At 30.3% G+C, this 19,932-nt stretch overlaps 3 protein-coding genes across 16 annotated transcripts in view; 1 reads left to right on the top strand and 2 right to left on the bottom strand.

The window, feature by feature from the left end:
* Window positions 1–27: 27 nt before the first annotated feature.
* Window positions 28–5,706, bottom strand: Oseg5 (intraflagellar transport protein Oseg5). The gene is made up of 14 exons (XM_085187533.1): window positions 5,525–5,706; window positions 5,288–5,455; window positions 4,911–5,017; window positions 4,414–4,592; window positions 3,864–3,953; window positions 3,449–3,586; window positions 2,701–2,825; window positions 2,172–2,420; window positions 1,864–2,024; window positions 1,389–1,598; window positions 957–1,101; window positions 566–719; window positions 225–365; window positions 28–132 (listed from the first exon to the last, which is right to left on the bottom strand). The coding sequence occupies exons 1-14, from the start codon at window positions 5,617–5,619 to the stop codon at window positions 103–105; spliced, it is 1,992 nt and encodes a 663-aa protein (XP_085043659.1). The 5' UTR covers window positions 5,620–5,706; the 3' UTR covers window positions 28–102.
* Window positions 5,707–5,903: 197 nt separating this feature from the next.
* Art3 (arginine methyltransferase 3) lies at window positions 5,904–8,255 on the top strand. The gene has a single exon (XM_085191825.1). The coding sequence runs from the start codon at window positions 6,016–6,018 to the stop codon at window positions 7,576–7,578; it is 1,563 nt and encodes a 520-aa protein (XP_085047951.1). The 5' UTR covers window positions 5,904–6,015; the 3' UTR covers window positions 7,579–8,255.
* Window positions 8,242–19,932, bottom strand: part of Pde1c (Phosphodiesterase 1c) — a 271,568-nt gene continuing 259,877 nt past the window's right edge. For 11 of the 14 annotated variants that reach the window (XM_085191370.1, XM_085191619.1, XM_085190682.1 and 8 more), the window contains 6 exons: window positions 18,473–18,613; window positions 16,057–16,226; window positions 14,308–14,533; window positions 13,558–13,834; window positions 13,140–13,226; window positions 8,242–12,708 (listed from right to left, as the gene is read on the bottom strand). In XM_085191370.1, coding sequence (XP_085047496.1) covers window positions 12,644–12,708; window positions 13,140–13,226; window positions 13,558–13,834; window positions 14,308–14,533; window positions 16,057–16,226; window positions 18,473–18,613 — 966 coding nt within the window. In that variant the 3' untranslated portion in view covers window positions 8,242–12,643. The remainder of the gene's footprint in view (window positions 12,709–13,139; window positions 13,227–13,557; window positions 13,835–14,307; window positions 14,534–16,056; window positions 16,227–18,472; window positions 18,614–19,932) is intronic. The other 3 variants (XM_085190766.1, XM_085191099.1, XM_085191706.1) reach the window with 2 other exon arrangements.

Raw genomic sequence — 19,932 nt, 5'->3', positions numbered from 1 at the left:
AATATATAATTTAATGACTTAATTATAATAACACAAATTTTAAATTGTAAATTGTTTACGTTAACAACTATCACTTTTTTCTATAAGATTTCTTCAACGAATTTATGACGATAATTTTTCCGGAATTGTACTCTGTAACAATATAATAAATACACTATATATTATACCTCACCAATAGAAAATATGGTCTGAGCGTTCAACTTATTCTTATAAGTAACACTTACTCTTAAATGCTGTATGTAACACACTTGATAATATTGTCGTATCAAAGCAAACGCTTCTTCAGCTACCGCCAGTTGATTGTACTGCCAAGCTAATACAGCAAGGCACGCCCATAACGTTTCGTCTTCTACAGTACGACATAACTAAACAAAATTCATAAATATCACGTTCACAAAGAAAATATAAATTAGATGAATATATACAATAATATTTTTTTATATATTGCAATTAAAAACATAAATTAGATTAAAGAAAAGATCAGTTGAAAGTTAACGTTACCGTCAGAGGTGGATATTATTTTGATCTGTCAATATTACTATATTCAATGTAATTAATTTAGTACCTGTAGAGCATCATCCCACAAATTACTAGCAACGTGTTTTAACAACTTCTCAGGAAACGGAGCGAGTGACACGTGCAACAGTGAACCATTTCCACGGCATATCCTTACTATACCATCATCTATGCTGAGTATACTTGGATTTCTGGCTAAATCGCTATAATTAATAAAATTATAATGGAATAAATTAGGATTGTGTAGGTTTAATTTTAAAAGGGAAACATTAATGTATGTATATGACTCTCCCATATCGCTATATTCTATTTGTCTTTATATTTTTCCATTCTACTTTATCTCCTGTTCCAAAGAGATACTTAGATTTGAAATCAGTGCATGTAAGATCAGACACTCTGAACTATACAACGACGGTGTCAGTATGTTAAAATAAAATTACCTTATATCTTTACTAACAGTAGTCAATGAAAGCCAATCAGGTAGAGTAGCGGCCCGTGGACAGCACCATGCTATTACCGAATTCGCTCTTAAGCCCACCAGCAACTCTGTATTCGAACTCCAAGATATGCTTAATACTTGGGAACCTATGAAAAATGTATTAATTTATAATTCAGTCTTCAACTTGTTCCATATCGTATTATGTGAATCAATGTGGTGAAATCCAATATTGATTTTCTAGTAAGACTACTTATAGTTTTTTTATAGGCTCACGCTATATCCCACATATAACTATAGGTAGGCGTAGAGCGTCCATATACTCTCCGCTTTCCGTTTGAATTCAAGACGTTATTGAAATGCTTTATTTACAACAAACAAAACGTTTAAGAAACGATTAAGTTATGAGTGATAATATAAAAATAGAAATACTTACCCAATTTAACAAACTTAGATTTGGGATCTTTAATAGTGATAACGTATAAATCCTTATTGTAATCTAACAAAGCGATCTGTCTTTCATGAATAGGTCCAGTTTTGCTTAAAGCTATGCTTGATACAGTCATCTTATGCAATAGCTTAGTCACCGTGTTGTCCGTGGAGCTCCGTACAATTAAGCCGGTTGGTAAATCGTGTACGTAAATAACTATAAATAGAATCATATAATTTAGTATATGAGAAAAATCATGTTTCTAAACAACACTTAACCGTTATTTTTTTTAAGATAAAACCATTGAAAGAGTAATAATTATTTATAATTGATTTAAAATTTAAATATTTTTATATATACCGTTAAAGGCTTGAAAGTATAAAAAATTGTAGCATTAGAAGTGTGGGGTCGAAATCTTTGTACCTACATTTAATTTTTTTATAACTCATAACGTAATAATACAAAATAAAATAATCCTTACTTTTTCTGTCATTCTGATCGACCATAGCAAACGAGTCCGGGCCAAGTGAAACCGCAGCCCGTCCAAGTGTTTCGGGTCGCGATCCACATCGAGGTGTCGCAAGTAAACGTCCCATATAACTGTATACGGAGATACCAGCTCTTTCTATGACGCATATGCATCTAGAATAAGTAGTTTTGATAATAAACATATTAATGTAATATACAAACAACGAGCTTGAAGAAATAAGAAAGACAGGGATGTCACAAAGTCTATGGTGCACGGTAACTAAAAAAAACTTAAAATTTACATTTCTAATGGTTATTTACCTTTCAGCTAAAAGTATCATGCTTATTGTCCCTTCTTTCAAATCGAAGGTGACAGGGGTGTTCCAAGAAGTCAGCTTATGAATGAAGCATTGCTTGACCGTAGCTATCACCAGATGATTGAAACCTAACGCTATTTGAATGACCCTATCCGGATAATCCAGTTGGTCGTTTTGATCTGTCATCAGGTCTTTAATGGTTACTACTTTACGACCAGTTTGTGTACATGCGTAGTTTTTCCATGTATACTCTCTAAAAAACAAATATATATAATTATGTGCGATGTGCTTATATTATAATTATTAAATTATTAAATAATAATATTATTAATCAGTAATTCAAAGAAACTAATATTGTTTACTCGGTATCGTACATTTTGTATCTGTAAATGATATCGCTAAAAATTATATGTAGCGAATAAACGCGCATTCACCGGACCACTAAAGTCTATTAAAATATTATAGTAAATATAAACCTTGAAAAAAAGTACATTTTATATTATATTAACAGTTCGTAATAAAATATAATAAACCTGTCAATGATATGCGCAAACAGAACATGGCCATTGGCGCATGCAGCGGCTAACTGTGTACCATCTGAAGACCACGCAATACTATAGATACTTCCTGTTGATGGACGGTCGAGACAGTGTGACCACTGAAATAAGTAAAACCTTTTCATTTAACATTTAAAAGTATATATTGATGTTTTTCCAATATACTCTTTATGCAATTTCTTAGTACCTATTAGCCTTGGCCAGTTTATCTTGGCAGACACGAAAACTTGAGCGTTGATAATATTTTTTAAATACTGTGTTATTCATATGAATATTGAATTACACGGCCAAAATTTTTACATAAAGTTAAGTTAAGGTAAGTTTACCTTTAGAGGTTCTAAATTCACTACCTACGAGTACATCCACGTGTCAATATGTTAGTAAAAATTTAACATAAAAAATTCACACTTTTCTTATCTATATATATAAAATCGAAAGGTCACTCACTCATCACGAAATCTCAGAAACTACAAGTGCTAGGAATCTCAAATTTTGCATAGGAGTTATTTATAGGACGTAGGTGCTCGCTAAGACGGGAATTTGCAATATTTACTACAAATGCTAGGAGTCTCAAATTTTGCATGGACATCACTTATAGGACGTAGGTACTCATGGAGACAGAAATTAATAATAACGTAGTTTACGCAGGCGAAGCCGCGCGCGGGTCGCTAGTTTTATATAAAATCGAATTATTACAAGTTATACGGTACCATTAATTACTTACACCATTAGCATTGCATAGACGTATTAGATTATAGCTGCCTATTATGAACATATCCCCGGCTGGTGACCAGCTAGCGCTTGTAATAGGCTGATCGTGTTTGACGCTAACTGATATTTGCTGACCGAATGAATCCCAAATCTGTTGACAGGGAAAAAGGTTTTTTTTTCAGAAGGTACATAAATTATGTATTTGTTTTTTTCCTAGTTTATTGTCGAGCCATTATTGTTTCCCTTTCTTCTCATTTTAGAAACATTTCATGTTAGGAAATTAAACGTCATCCTCGCTTGGCCTAAATAGGTCAGAAAAACGAAAATATTTTTTAAAATGTTTTTCTGAATGGAGACAGAATCCATCGCTACTGCAAGCACGAACTCACTTTTTACATATTCTTATAATAAAAGTATATAGCACCTACCTTAGAATAGCCATCTTCAGCTCCAGAAATTATTAAATTATTGTTCGCATTCCACGCGACGCACAAAATGATACCTTCATGTGCTTTCCACTAAATAAATGGAAAAATAACAGAAATTATATATCAAATCTTAGGCTAAACCACAACATTTATAAAAATATATAATACTACCTGATCTGGGCGGCTTCGCCCGCTTGAACTATACGAATATTTTTTAAATATGTTTATGAAATTATTTTTAAATTAGGGGGTGAATTCTAAAAAACCGTAAAACACGTATTCAATTAAATATTTTCAAAGGTCTGAACTTCAAATTTTATAAAAATCGGTGCCGATTTAAAAAATTCAATACAAACTTTCAACCCCTATTTCATTCCTTTAGGGTTAAAGTTTTTCAAAATCGCTTAATGAGTCCACATTACAAAATAAACATTTGTTCAAATTTCATGTTTCTACCATCAGCGATTACGGCTGTCCTCTTACCTCTGCTGCGTCTTACCACAGGCAGTGGGAACATCTGCTTTTATTTATATAGATTAATATATTTTACCTTTGTGACCTTTATGTTTGAACTTAAATTCTTAATAATCAGCGAACTGCCTTTAGTATACAAAATTGCGTTACTGTCAGGACTCCATATAGCACCATAACAAGGAACGTCCGAATGTATAACAGTAGAACGTAGTAATCCATTTCTTGACCAAATTTTTACGAAACCATCTTCGCCAGCTACAATGAAACAAAATGAGTGTGAAAAAATCAATATTTTATGATGATGATGATAATAATGATGCTGTCATGGCGCAGTGGCACAAGCGTGTGACTGTAAGCGCGATGATTGTGGATTCAATTCTCCCTCGGGAGAATCAATTATTATTTATTTATATTTTCATTTCCTCGCTCTGGTAAAAAGGCATAGCGTGGCGTTGAGGCCCACCACTCAATGTTGCGTAATGACTTGGATGATCCTACTCTGCACAACGTATGTATCACAACATCCGGGATACCTACAGCGTGAAAAAAAGACAAAAATTACATAATATTTACCAGTAAGAAGTCCAGCTCCATCAGGACTCCACAGTGTTGCTAAACATGCACCCTGATGAGCATTTACACTTTTTTCTATACGGCCATTGTTGTTAACAATGTGGAATCTATTTTGTAACAAATATTTGTATATAATAATATTAATTAATTTAGAAGAGACAAAATCAATACAAGAATGGGCAGACCTGGCAGAAAATACATTGCATTATAGGCAATGTATAAAAAAATGCAAATTGACTTAAACCTTTTATCAGATTTTTCCGGTTATGGCATTTAATGAATTAAAAATAATAATAGTTGTAATATCGTAAAATATAACAATAAGACAATTATTGTTAAAATTATAAATTAGTTAAATATTTGCCTTATTTACTTACTTGCCGTCAGCACATGCTATCAATATTACATCATTTTGATGTTTATTATTGCCAATATTTACTTTAGGAAATAAGTGCATGCAAGTTGGATAAAAATCTTCTGGAAACGATGTTACCACTAAGCATTCTCCTGTTACCAAACTCCATTTTATAAGTTTATGATCATCTCTGAAAACTTATTTATTTAAAACTAAGGGTAAATTTGTATTTCAAAAAAAAATGTATATTATACTTTACCCGCATGAAAACACATCTTCTGTATTATTCCAGCTAGCACATGATACAACTCCTGTATGCTTTGGTTCCTTAAGAACAGAAATTTTTAATTTCATTATAATAAAGTTTAAACTTTCTTTTTAGGCTTTGTTTTATTTAATAGTAACCATGGCAACGATTGTTAGTTATAAATCTGCTTTTCTTTTTATTGAGGTCTGAGAGCTTAAAACAATGTATATTTCTAAAATATGTTTTATTACATGTTGTATAATCTATAATAGTATTATATCTATAATTAATATTAAAAATAATAGACTCTTAAAATCTTTATTTCATTTATATTCTTCAATTTCGTTCGTTCAATATTAGTTTTTTACTATGAAAACACTAGCGTAATAGATGTCAGTTGTCATTTAATATTTACCACATGGTTTTGAAAGTTCGCCAGATCAAGATTTAATTGTGATATTTGTTGTTAAAAATTAAACTTGTGATAGCGTTATAACACCAACATGTCTGACGTGCCAGATTTAAGTTCAGATGAAGAGCATTTCGAGGAAGACGAGTGGCAAGAAATGGAAACTAGCAATGAACCTGTAACGTGTTTATTTTGTGTAAATATATTTTCAAGTATCGAGGAAACGATATCTCACTGTGAAACTGTCCATAAGTTTAATCTGAATACATTAAAAACTAAATTTAACATGGATTGTTACTCATATATAAAACTAATCAATTACGTGAAAACCCACAAGTCAAGTTCAAATGAAATTATGAATTCGGAAAAAGCAATTTGGGATGATGAGAAGTACTTAAAACCAGTTGACAACGACGAATGGTTAATGTACGACTTTGATTCTATAATTGACAAGCCAAATTCTCCTAAAACTTACCATGCAAATGTTGAGAATGGCTTGGTCACATTATCTCAAGCTCATTTTACAGAGCTTCAAAGAACTATACAAACGCTGACAGAGCAGTTAAAAGAAAATCAAACTCATCTTCAAATGGCAAAAGAAGATGTGGGCAAAATGCAAGAGTCCATGAAAACAATAGTAGATGGAGGTTCTGTTAATAATGGCACTTCTGAAAGCACAATAATAGTAGACTGTGTTTCTAAAGTTCCTCTAGAATTTGATGAAGGTTATTTTAGTAGCTATGCACACTTTGGAATACATTATGACATGCTCTCAGATAAAGTTCGCACAGAGTCATACAGAGATGCAATTCTTAACAACAAAGACACAATTAAGGACAAAATTGTATTGGATCTTGGATGTGGAACTGGCATCTTATCAATGTTTTCTGCTACTGCAGGTGCTCAAAAAGTGTATGCTCTTGACCAATCTGAAGTTATTTACCATGCTATGGACATCATTAGGGAGAATAATCTAGAAAATACTATAAAAACAATAAAAGGCAGACTAGAAAATACAGAGTTACCAGATAAAGTAGATATAATAGTATCAGAATGGATGGGATACTTTTTACTATTTGAAGGGATGCTAGATAGTGTTATTTATGCAAGAGATCATTATCTTAAGCCTGGTGGTCTTTTATTACCTAATAAATGCACTATAAACCTTGTGGCAAATGGAGATGTTGATACACATAAAAAATTAATAGAATTCTGGTCTGATGTATATGGATATAAAATGAATTGTATGAAGTCCGAAGTAGTTAGAGAAGCAAGCATAGACATTGTTTCGTTTAAAAATATAATTTCTGAACCATGTGTTGTTAAAGAAATAGATATATACACTTGTAATACAGAAGTAGTTAACTTTACATCTAATTTTAAGTTACCGATTACTAGTGATGGTGTCTTAACTTCACTTGTAGGTTATTTTGACACATTTTTTGATTTACCTAATAATATCTCATTTACAACTGGTCCTCATAAAACTCCTACACATTGGAAGCAAACAGTTTTTTTCCTCCGAGATTGTAAAGAAGTGAAAAAAGGTGAAGTTATCGAAGGCACCATTACTTGTAATAGACAGAAAACTGATGTTAGAGCACTTACTGTACAAATTGATATATTTGGAAAAAGTCATAAGTTTATTCTTAGCTAATTGTGTAGTTATCTTAGAACTTATCATTTTAAGTTGCATGCATGCAAACATAAAGGTGCTTATTGTTAAGCTTAATCATAGAAAGTTTAACTTTCATTTAACTTTGTTTTGTGATATGATAGGAATAAATTGACATGTTGTAAAAAATACATTTTGCTACTTATAATATTCTTCTTTGGTAACAGTCACTACACTGTATATTATTTTGAACTTCTTCCTGGCATTAATCCCGGCTATTACCAGGGTCTGCTGTATATTATTTTGAACTATGTATATGAATTAAGGTTCTCTAATATGTCTTTAATATTTACATTTTATTTTTAACATTTTAAAGGTGTTATTCCACACTCAGGAAACAAAGATACTTATTAAGAAAATATGTAAAAATTTGAACATAGCAGGATTACCAGTAGCGGGTTCAAATTCCACTACATTCAAATTTTTATACATTGTCTTAATAAGTATCTAAATTTCTTTTAGATTGAAAATAAAGGTAACAAGTTAGCTTGATTTTCAACTTTATTATTACTTATTATTTATGTCATCAATATGTCATGTTTTATTTTTTTAATAAAAATAAAAATGGTGCTTCTACAAATATGTATTACAACAAAGTCCTATATTAGCAGCAGCTTAAGAAATCATGTAAAGTAAATAAAACAATTTTTCTACGAAAATGTTTATTTCAATTTTTAAATATTTTACATATATTTCAAGGTTTAGTCACTATTATTTACAATTAAGTAGAAAAAGTAAGTAAACATTACATTTTGAGACTGACATTACAACAGATGGAGTGAAAAACAAAATGTTTATTAGGCATTGATTTTTTTGTTAATAATAATTTAAATGTCTTTTTTAAAATATTATATCTTTATAATATATTTTTATTTATTACATTTAATAAGTACATTTATAATCAAAAATTAGATTTCATTTGAAGGATTGAATTTAAAAATTCAAAATATGTTCAATCCATATTTAATTTATAATCAAGCTAAGTTAGAAAGAATTTTATTTATTTAACACACATGAAGTTATATTTTAGTTACAAGAACAAAATTTGAGCTCAAGCTCATAAATCGATACAAAATGCTTGAAGCTTTAACACCTAAGTAATCTATAGCTGATATATTATGTCCTAAGTACATGTAGAATAAAGTAGGGAAGAAATAAAGTTCACTAAAACTTTTATTATAATGATCAACTGACTATATTGCTTTCTACGATTAAAATAATTAATATTAAATATTGCGGCTAGTGGAGAAAATAAGTTTAAACTTTTATGTATATTATATTGGTACATTTGGATGACACTTTTAGGAATTAAGTATATATTTAAAACATATAAAGATATCAAATTAAGTGAATTAGACGGCATTGTCCTTTTACACTATTATATCTAACTCACTTTTCCTATAAAGTGTCTATCCAAGTGTAAATAAACACTTAAAAGTTAACACTACCCTTTATAAAGCTATGACCCCAATCAGAATGGTGACTGAACTATTTACTAACTAAGTACATATACGCACAATACATAGTTATATTTTCTATAGATGATAAATATATATATAAAAGATCTATTGTACAATCTTTGTTAAGCGTAACCAGTTGGTTAAAATCTAGCCTTACCATCCCTGGAATTATATAAAGGGACCTAACATGATTATGGTTTTGTCGTGATATTTCATAGAGAATGGTCCCACGTACCTGTTTGGAGAAATAGGCCCATGATATTTTATATTATATGCGTAATAAGTATTTCATTTTGAATAGTAAATACTTAGGAAAAATGAGATTTTTTTAGGAAACATTTAAAATTACTTTCAGAGTTTTGATTTGTAGCTTAATTTTGTTTTTTATTACCATCATTGTCAAAATGCTTGAAAAATTTGCTAAATATTTTAATGATATAAAAATTTGGCATCGAAGTCAATGTGTTAATTTTTTTTTTTTTATTGTAGCTTATTTTTTATAAGGTTTTCAAATTATGAATTTAATTATTAGAAAGACAAATGTTTATTTAGTAATGATTTTAGTAACGACGGTGGATTTTACAAGGACGAATGATTTTTCAGGTTAATAGACCTAAAAGGACGGTTATATTGGGTCCTCCAAATTCTTCCTGATCGTCTCCATTAAATTCTATTCCTGATTTTCAGTCTAAAATTTATGATTTAAGTATATCCAGAATTTAGTAGGTAAGTAATACATACATAAAGTTGCTATATTTAAACTAAAAGCAAAACCTAAGATGAAAACTACAATTGTACGAAAACGACACTACAAAATTTACAAAATGACAATAACACTTGGTCAGGGAATATCAGGACTCCAATTTAATCGGAAATATTAAAATTAATAAGCGTATTTTTCATATGGGTTAATTAATTCTAGTTAAAACTACGTGACAATTTTAAATCTAATGATACATTTATTAATATATTTTTTTCCATCGAGAGAAGATGCAAAGTCTATATACTTTTTGCTCCGACACCAGCAGTTTTATACATTTGCACTTAGAAACTAATTATATTTGAAACATTAAATATATTTTACTATAAAGTTTCTATAGAAGTGTTATCCTGACGACAAAATCTATTTTTCTAAATAAATAACCTACACTCGAGTACACTTTGAGAAATAAATTTTATATTATTTTAATTTTAATTTATTTAAAAAAGTATTTTGTGTTCATGAACCAAAACAGAATGTTTAAATAAATATAAAATTTACTTTTCCAGTGTAAACATTTTTTTAATAATAATTTATATCATTAATTATTTTATTAGATTCAAACTAATTTTATTTGTAAAATTGTCTTTTACAATATACATTGAGTTAAGTAATAGATAATAATAAGTAAATATTCGATTAAAATGTACTAACAAGTCTTTGTACGGAAAATAATACTTTATTTGACGCTACACAAAGAATAAAAAGTTTAAATTGTAAAGACTAGATATTAAACATTGAAAAAGATTATAAATACTATTTACTTATATTGTTATACAAAGAAATATTAATTTAAAATATCTGAAATGTTAATATATTTAAAATTACTTTTTCACTATTACTATAATTAACATAAGCCTATATAAATATGATTATGCTATTTAATCTTATAAAATATATAATAAAATAAGAACCTATTTAAGTGTTGGGCAAATTAAATCTATATACAATACACTAAAGTGGATAGTAGATGCGAGACCCGCTCGCTATATTTAACTAACAACGTGATGAGGCAGTTTTTCAATAATAGTATAATACCCACCCTGGAATTCTCTTGTATATTTAAAAACTAATTGAAAAAAATAATATAAAAAAATAAAAAGCTGTAGGAACATGACGGGATTCAGGACAATCACGCATATTCTAATTTTACACGTAATTCTTTTTCAGATTTAGTATAGTTACTTCTGCATAAAGATTAGTTCAGGGCTTTATTATTCTCAGATAAGTAAGTGACTGTGGGGGGTTCAAATGGTTCCAATGATTATAGATTTATGCTAAAAGGGATAACTCCAAAGGCTAAAGTAGTCTGAAAATAAATACTAGGATATAGCAAATATATACTCAATAAATACTATGTGTGAGCGATGTCGTGGCATCTCTTGAACCACAGCCAATGAGATGCTACATTAATTGTTTACTTTCATATAAATAATAAGATGTTAATTTCATATATTTATAATAGTTACTAAAAAATTTATTTGATTCTCCATTTACAAAATCCACCTCATCACAATCGAAGGGCAAATTAATATTTAAAGCTAATTACTTAACTATGTACACTACGCGTGCCGGTCTACGGCGCGCTTTAAAACTCACTACGTTGTCTTCCACATAGAGAATTTATACATCGGCGTTAATTGTGCATTAATTAATTAATATAATTAACAATATTTTATAGAAAAATAAAGATTGTCAATTAAAGTTGGCTTCTTAGTAGTTTTTGGGAGTTCATTTGCTTATGTGAATGCTTGTAGCCTAACCAAATTTTATTTATTTTATTTTTTATTTTATTTCTAACTATTAAATGTGTTCTTGTAAGGGATATAATTGAGAAAAAAATAATTTTCATTGTTGACATGACAAAATTACGCGCTTAGTTTAACGCTATAATTTATTTGTTATCGTCCTGAATTTTTGTAATATACGTTAATTAAATTTTTTTTATCGTTTTAAAATGAGAATGTTTATCTGGTTAGGCCACTTTTCTATGGTGTTGTTAAGATAAATACGTCAACTACAAATTTTGATACGTAAAATATAATTTTTTTTTCTATATTTTTATATTATACAAGGTATTGATAGCCATCTTTAATTATAAATACGACCTATATGAATTAAATTGTTTCTTCTTTTTACATAAACTTTTAATAAGTATTTTGTACATTTTTAAATAAGATATAACTGAAAATAATAATATATATATTAAAATTCAAAAAACTTTATAATATTATGATCATTAATTACAATTATTTAATTTATTATTTAAAAAGAATAAATATACCTCTATATTATTTTGTGCGAACAATACAATGCAATGGCGATAAGCGAATTACCTAACGATAATATTGATTCTTAACATTAGAAGCAATTGGTTAAAAGTAAAAAATTGAATTCATTATATAAAGAAGTTGTTGAAGTTATGCACTACAAAAATAATATATTTGATTATTTTGTCTACCATTACAATCAATAATGACGAATTAAATAAAATTCGGAAAATTAAATTACCTAATTACATTTTTGGTCTAGGAATGTGATATGAATGTTAGCGAATAAAGGATATATAACATAATTATCTTTTATTCTTTTTAATCGTAAGTAAATTTTGTATTGTAAATATTAAACAAATTTAGCATTTTGATTTAAATTTAGCATTTTGTTTATGTGCAATAAATTACATTCTTCACTATTAAGAAAAATGCTTCTAATGTAAGAAAATATAAATTTATCTATGTATTTAACTATTTGTAATTTATTTTTTTAACATAGAGTGAAACATGTTGTAACAACTCGTTTTCACATTATTTACAAGGTTGGCTAAATATTATTCATCTGTTGGAGGGGAAGTCCCGTTTGTCTCTTCTTCCAGTTTGGCTCGAGCTTCTGCGTCTGAAAAATGTTATTTTAATGTTTAGCTTGTAAAACATCAGGTACTTTTAATTTCTGCTTTACAATCTTAACTTTTCATGCTTTATATTTATTTTCAGTACAGATATTTTGTTTGTGAGGCCAGTCGTGCCACATTGGCACAAGAGTGTTTCATTTCCTCGCTCTGGAAGAGCAGAAAAAGAACGAAATTGTCTTAATGAGAACGAAGTGTCTATTAAGACAGAAAGTAGGCAGAAGGAACGTGGGAACCCAGTTAAAACTAAGTTGGCACGTTACTTCTGCCTACCCTGCTATTTGAGGGATACAGTGTGAAGGTAAAAATAGAATCTCTTTAGTTTAAAAAGGTTAAAATTCTTTCAATTACTTTAACAGTATTTTATAAAATATTTTGGGTGATAGATATTATAAGATAAGGTGTATTATGATTGTACCTTTCGCAGCTTGCTCCTTCCATATTTTTTTATTATCTGTAAGACAGGCGACCCATGGCTTCTTGATTTTAAACTTATTCGTTTCTGCTGAAAATAGAAAATTATACTGTTTTAAATTCACATGTCTTAACTATTTGGCGAATTAAATATGTATTATAGAGACAAGTTACTCATTTCACGTTGACTTTGTGTTTATACATTGTCTAACACTATGAGAAATATAACCCTAATGGGAATAATGGGATATGATTCTAAATAATTTGGTTTTATGAAAATTAAACCATAATGGCGTCAAACGTTATTTCATTAAAAAATTGGTTATGAAAAAAAAATGGTTTTTCCTTTATTTACATTGTAAGTTCTTACTTCTAGCCAAATTCCATAATAGTAAGTTAAAGTTTCATTTAAAAACACTTACCTGTATTTTCTTCATTTATAGGTTCTTGTCCAGAACTGCTAGTGGAGTTCTTAGTACTAGTATGCAAAGGACCTAAGACACACTCTAGCATATCCGCACACACCCCCATGCTGGGCTCCACGATGAAATCTATGAAACCAATCTGAGATTCCGCAACCAGAGTGTTATTTCTATCACACAGAGGACTAAAAGGAAGTCCTAGTTCCCGTTCTTTGTCGCCTTGAAGGAAAAACTCATCGAGAAGACTCATTGTCCATCTGTGGTGGAGATCCCATCTCTGTAATAAAGCGATTCTTTATTATTTCAATAAAATAAGGCGGGAACTTTTGAAGGAAATTTAGTTTTTTATTCTTTCAAAGATTGTTATTTGAATGAAGTCCCAAAAATCTATAGGATTAACATAATTATATCATTACAATCCAATTATTTCACTGGTTTAAATTTTACTTTTTAATTGATATACTCGTAGTTCCCTGATTCTGTAATCGAATCGAATTTTTAGTTTTAAGTAGTAAATGAAAATACGGCTGTATGTATTGCATTTATAATCCAAAAAATATACATGTAAATTAAGACTGAAAACAAGTTTATAATCTTAACATTTCTAAAGGAAAGAAAAGTAGTGTGAAAAATTTAACATAGCGGGATTTCAACTTGCGTCTCTTGCACAGATTCCAAGAGGCGCAAGATCAAATCTAGGCTCGAATTTTTATACGTTTACCAAAAAGTAGTTTATAACCGTCGACTCACCTTAGCTGGATGTGATATATCACAGCAATGCAGCACCAACGAGACAGCCTTAGATTTATCCACCGTAGGTTCCGCTAAAGAGAGTAAAGACCTCATGTTCTTCAGCTGCTGAAAGTGGAACGACATGTCCGTGGCCAGCACCATGTCGATCACCAGCGTGCGGAACTCGCGGAATTCGTCGCGAGACAAATTTTGTAATACATTACATTCTTCGTCGCGTATTAATCTGAAAAATTCAGTTGAAGATGTTAATAAAACGAAAATGAAAAAAATCCTCATAATATTTCATGAACTTACCAAAAGTTTTATAAGTGAATATAAAAAATATATATTCACACCTATGTGTGCCTAATATATCTATGTATTTAGAAACGTAGTTATATACTAAAAGACGAAATAAATCATACCAAACGAGAAATATAGAATAGTAAAAAACTAGTATCTTCAAAGAAAAACAAAATAAAGAGATTTACACAGAAACCCGTATTTAATTTAAATGGTTTACACAACATTTTTATCAATAGATGATTTTGGTTTACCCCTTTATTTGTCTTGTGAAGAGATTTCAATAGAAATTTTATTCGTAGATGATAAAGATTACAGTCATAAAAGTCAACAAAGGCACCTTGCCTCTCACAACTTTGAGATAAAGCCTTTCGTATTCATCTCGCTTAATTTTCATGAATTTATTAAATTGAGTCTTTAGTATTTAAAACGAGATAATATTTAGAGATTTCAGGGAATTTACGTCAAAGTAGATCATGTGTTTCTGATAGCTATTTGTGACGGTGGTTCGGGGTTCAAATTTAATAAAAATATTTTTAATATATTTAAATATAAAATATTTCGCTTCGCGCTTTTAGTGAATCTAGTGTCAAAAAACTCCGTTCTTCGTTTTATAATTCAAAACATTGTGGTTTGAGTAGTGAAAAGTATTAAATATGTATTAATAAAGAATATTTTACAGTAATAATTATTTTTCGTTAAAATCAATGTATTCTATTTGGAAGGAGCCCTAAAATGTAATTCTTTTTACATAAATCATTATACTATTTACACAAACAATATCAAAAGTAATTAGACAAAGTATAAAAATGTACGAGTATTAGATACGGGCTGTGTGAAAAGCTGTCTCGTGGGAAATTACGTTATGCTTCCGTAGGCTTTGTTTAGAACCTTGATATTCCGATAGAAGGTATAGCTGTATTTTCATTATATAAAATCTATATTATTTTTTTTAATCGTCATATTGGCGAAATGAGTTCTTAACATTGGTCGTAGAAATAAAATTTTGTAGAGAGATTTAAGCAATGCAGTATTTTGTTTGGTTTAGTTTTACGTGGTATCCCGTCAGGATAGGCTAGGGAACCTAGAGTTAAGAGACATTCTATTTTCCGCTCCATTTTCGAAACATAGCGTGTTGAGTAGCGGAACTCAACACAGTGCTTTATCTTGTTACCAAGGCGAGGAAACGAAAATAATTTCTTCTCCCGAGTGGGAATCGCATCCACAGTATACTGCTAATAACAATTAATCCGTCGTTAATAAACAATGTTTAAAAATATTTCAACACAACTTTCTATGAAAGTTTTTAACCTATCGTTAAATGACTTAACTTAATGACTGTAAGTTTGGTCCTTACTTTTTATTTCTCCGTTTTCAGGCGGTGTTAAGTGCCGCCACTCAAGATTGTACCTTAATTTTGACAGAAACTGCTATCCTTTTAAGCGGGATAAGATTGAATCTTACCTAAAAGCGGCACTTATGTGATGGTTTTCCAATACAGCTCTATCGTTGTACAGCAGAGCGGTCTCCGAGCCCGACATCACGTGGAAGTTGTTAGTCGTGCCTGTATGCTCGAAGTCGTGGACCACCGCCGCTACTAACGTTGCGAATATTTCCAAGTCTGATAACCAATTCTGGAATTAAAAAATATGTTTTTATAAATAAAAAACCGCTTAATACAGCTATTTATTGTACAATTCAGACATTATTTATTAATGTTAATTCCTAAAAGCTATACTAATTGTCGAGACATTGCGTGGTGCTATCAGAGTGTTGAACTGATAATATCTCATTCTCTCGCGTGGGAATCAAACTCACAGTCATCGCATTAAAATTTACAGTCAGATGATATAGCGTTGTGCTATGATGACCTCATATACAATTTCCCATACAATAAAAACCGATAATGTACATTGATAAATTCATCTATATATATAAAATCGAAAGGTCACTCACTCATCACGAAATCTCAGAAACTACATGTGATAGGAATCTGAATTTTTGCGTAGGAGTTATTTATAGGAAGTAGGTGCTCGCTAAGACGGGAATTTGCAATATTCGACTCCCAAGGGGTTGTTTTTGGGGTTGAAAGTTTGTATGAAACTTCGTTACTACAAATGCTAGGAGTCTCAAATTTTGCATGGACGTCACTTATAGGACGTAGGTACTCATGGAGACAGAAATTGATAATAACGTAGTTTACGCAGGCGAAGCCGCGAGCGGGCCGCTAGTATTATATATAACGTTAACAACGTTTAACATTTGATATATATGTATAGAATTACACAGGTCTAGACTACTTGTACCACAAAGTACGAGAGAAGGGCTCGAAGCAACCTTCTAAATGAAATATGAAGACAGTTTGTGGTAGCTATTAACCTGTGTCTAATTATAAATTATTTTGTTATACTAAACTCTACAATGGGAAACTTCGTAGATATAAGATATCGGTCGTGAGTTCAATGCTTGCCAAATGTTTATTTAAAAATATATAAAATAAATTAATTTTTAACAAAAACAAAAACCGACTTCTAACAACGAACTAAAAAGTGAAAAATAATTATATAAAGATTTTATAAGTTTGAAGTCGGCGCCAAGTAAAACAAACAGGCTTAGTAATTAGATATTATAGTAAGGGTGTTGTAGCATTAGTTTGACACCGACTTCAAAATTATAAAATCTTTATATAATTATTTTTCACTTTTTAGTTCGTTGTTAGAAGTCGGTTTTTGTTTTTGTTAAAAATTAATTTATTTTACGATTTTTAGTGATGCGTAGATCTTAAAATGATGCTTCTTAAACGAGTGGTGATGGTGGTGGTAGTGGTTGTCAACGAGTGGTTGTGATTGTTCTATGTAAAACTTCATTTAATTAGGTATTATTTTTGTGCAAAGTTACATTTTGGTATATTGACAAGAACAAACATAAAAAGTATTCGGGTGAATTCGGAATCTCCCTTTTTTGAAGTTGGCTGAAAATGAGAACATCCTCTTTTTTGAGATTGGTTGAAAAGAAATGCAACGATCAGGAATCTCACTTCTGACATCAATTTAAAAAGTTTTTGCTTGTAACTATTACAGTATAATTAATTTTTGACCAAAAAAAACAAACTTTCTCAATTTTCTCCGGATTCCATAATCGAAACCTAACCAAACTTTCACCAAATTATCCTTGAAGTGTATCCTTTCAAATAAAAAAAGAATCATCAAAATCGGTTGGCGCGACATTGAGTTATTCGGCTATTAGTCGCGCACATGCATAATGCAAATTTAAGACTTATGTGATTTTCTCATGGATACCATTGTCAGACATGGACCAAAAAAAAATGGGACCATTCGGGAAGCTATACCTTTCAAATAAAAAAAAATATCAAAATCGGTCCACCCAGTTAAAAGTTATGAGGTAACAAACATAAAAAAAAAAAAAAAAAATACAGTCGAATTGATAACCTCCTTTTCTTACAGAAGTCGGTTAATAAGAAACGATGCAGCTAAGTTGATAAACTGCTAATATCTAATGTAAGTAAAATATGCAAAATTAATTATCTAACACATTTTTATTTATTACTTTTAAATAATATTTTAATATATTAAAAATCATTTCCAAATAGAGAGAGATTATGTCACATACATTGCTACTGCATGATATGACAAACGGTTAACAATCGCACACACTCACACTCACAAAGAACTCAGCACCGCCCTTTGTCTTATTACCAGATCGACGAAAATGAAAATAATTCATTCCCCCGAGTGGGAATCGAACCCACAACCATCACGTTTGTCAGGTCAGACGCTGGTTCAGAGGTTCGAGGGTCTCACATAAAAAAAAAACACATAAAATTAAGGAGAAAAGAGAAAAAATATTTAAAATATCTTACCATAAGTCCGGTCTGGCACAGCATATAATGCACCGTTTGCGCCACGTCAGCCGCATGCAGGTTATTGTGGTAGGGGTTGTGAAACTTGCAGTAGCCCTCCTCGATGCGGCTGAGGAAGTTCTCCAGAATCGTCGGCGGCACCTGCACCATGAATAACGGAATTGAAATTCCTCTGCCAATTCTAATGGTTGGTTAATTCGGGTAGTTGAATTTGGATTTCAATTGCATTTGAGATTTTGATATATGTATATGTGTGTAGGTTTGTATCTATATGCATAGTATGTAAATGTTTTACTTTAGTTTATATTTCGGATTTAAATCTAAATTGTAAATAAAATATAATTAAGATTAATTATTATGTTTTAATAATGTATTTTTTTATTATACATGTGTAGCCATTATGGCGATAGCGTTTAAGTGCAAACGTGATGGTAGTGGGTTCGTTTTCCACTGATAGAAATGATATTTTTTCATGTTCCACCTTTGGTACGCAAAGTTCGATGATGAGTATCATCATATAATGATCGGTAGGCGTGGGAGGAAAGCAGAGAATGAGTCTATTTACTAAGTAGGACGGGGCATTCCAGAGAAGTAAGTGGGAGTATTAAAAAAAACAGAGACAGAAAGAAAATAAAAAAAAACCTTTATTAGTAGTATTTATAATTTAAATAAATAATTTGTCATGTTTTTCTAGAGGCATTGAATGTCAAGTGACGGAACCCAACGCCGCGCTATACCTTACGCTATATATATAACAAGTATGACTAAACAGATATGACCAGAGTGAAGAAATTAATATATTAAGTAATTTAATCAGCTAGCTCTACTACTATTATGTTTCCCAGTTTAATAATATAGTAGTATTTAGAATTTGCTGAACAAACTTGTCTTACGTCGTTGTTAGCACCTGTGGGAGTATTGTAGAAACTGAAAATTGCATTTCTAAGCTTGCGCTATGATTTTGTACTGCAAGTGTACTACAGTAATGAATTTTGTGTAAGTTCAAGTGATTTATTTAGATACCGTTTGTTATTGAATTGTTTGATTTGTTATATGCAATTAGCCTTTTTTTCCTTTTTTACCGAATTCTTTGTATTTTTTATGGGTAAAAGAGAATTTAGTGTTAGTCACTCTGTTTAGGCCCCACATATTATTTAGACATAATATCCTATCCTATCCTATATCTTATAAAACAAAGTCGCTTTTCGTGTCTGTCTGAACTTTCTAACTCTTCTTCTTCTAAACCACCCAACGGATTTAGATGCAGTTTTCACCATTAGGTCGAGTATTTCTCAGGGAAGGTTTATATATAGTTTATTATTTGTACATTCTTATGTAAATTACCATAAATACGATAAATGTGTATAAAGTCCTACCCGTTGAGACACTTTCGCGCATGCGCTGCTTTAATGGTAAGTACTACATGAAAATAATGTACTGGAGTATTGTTCCTCTTAATA

Source organism: Heliconius melpomene, chromosome 1, assembly GCF_056956725.1.
Source record: "Heliconius melpomene rosina isolate 202511_hmr_F chromosome 1, ASM5695672v1, whole genome shotgun sequence".
Lineage (NCBI taxonomy): Eukaryota > Metazoa > Arthropoda > Insecta > Lepidoptera > Nymphalidae > Heliconius > Heliconius melpomene.
The sequence above is the reverse complement of the archived record's forward strand: the minus strand, read 5'-3'. Positions and strand labels throughout refer to the sequence as shown.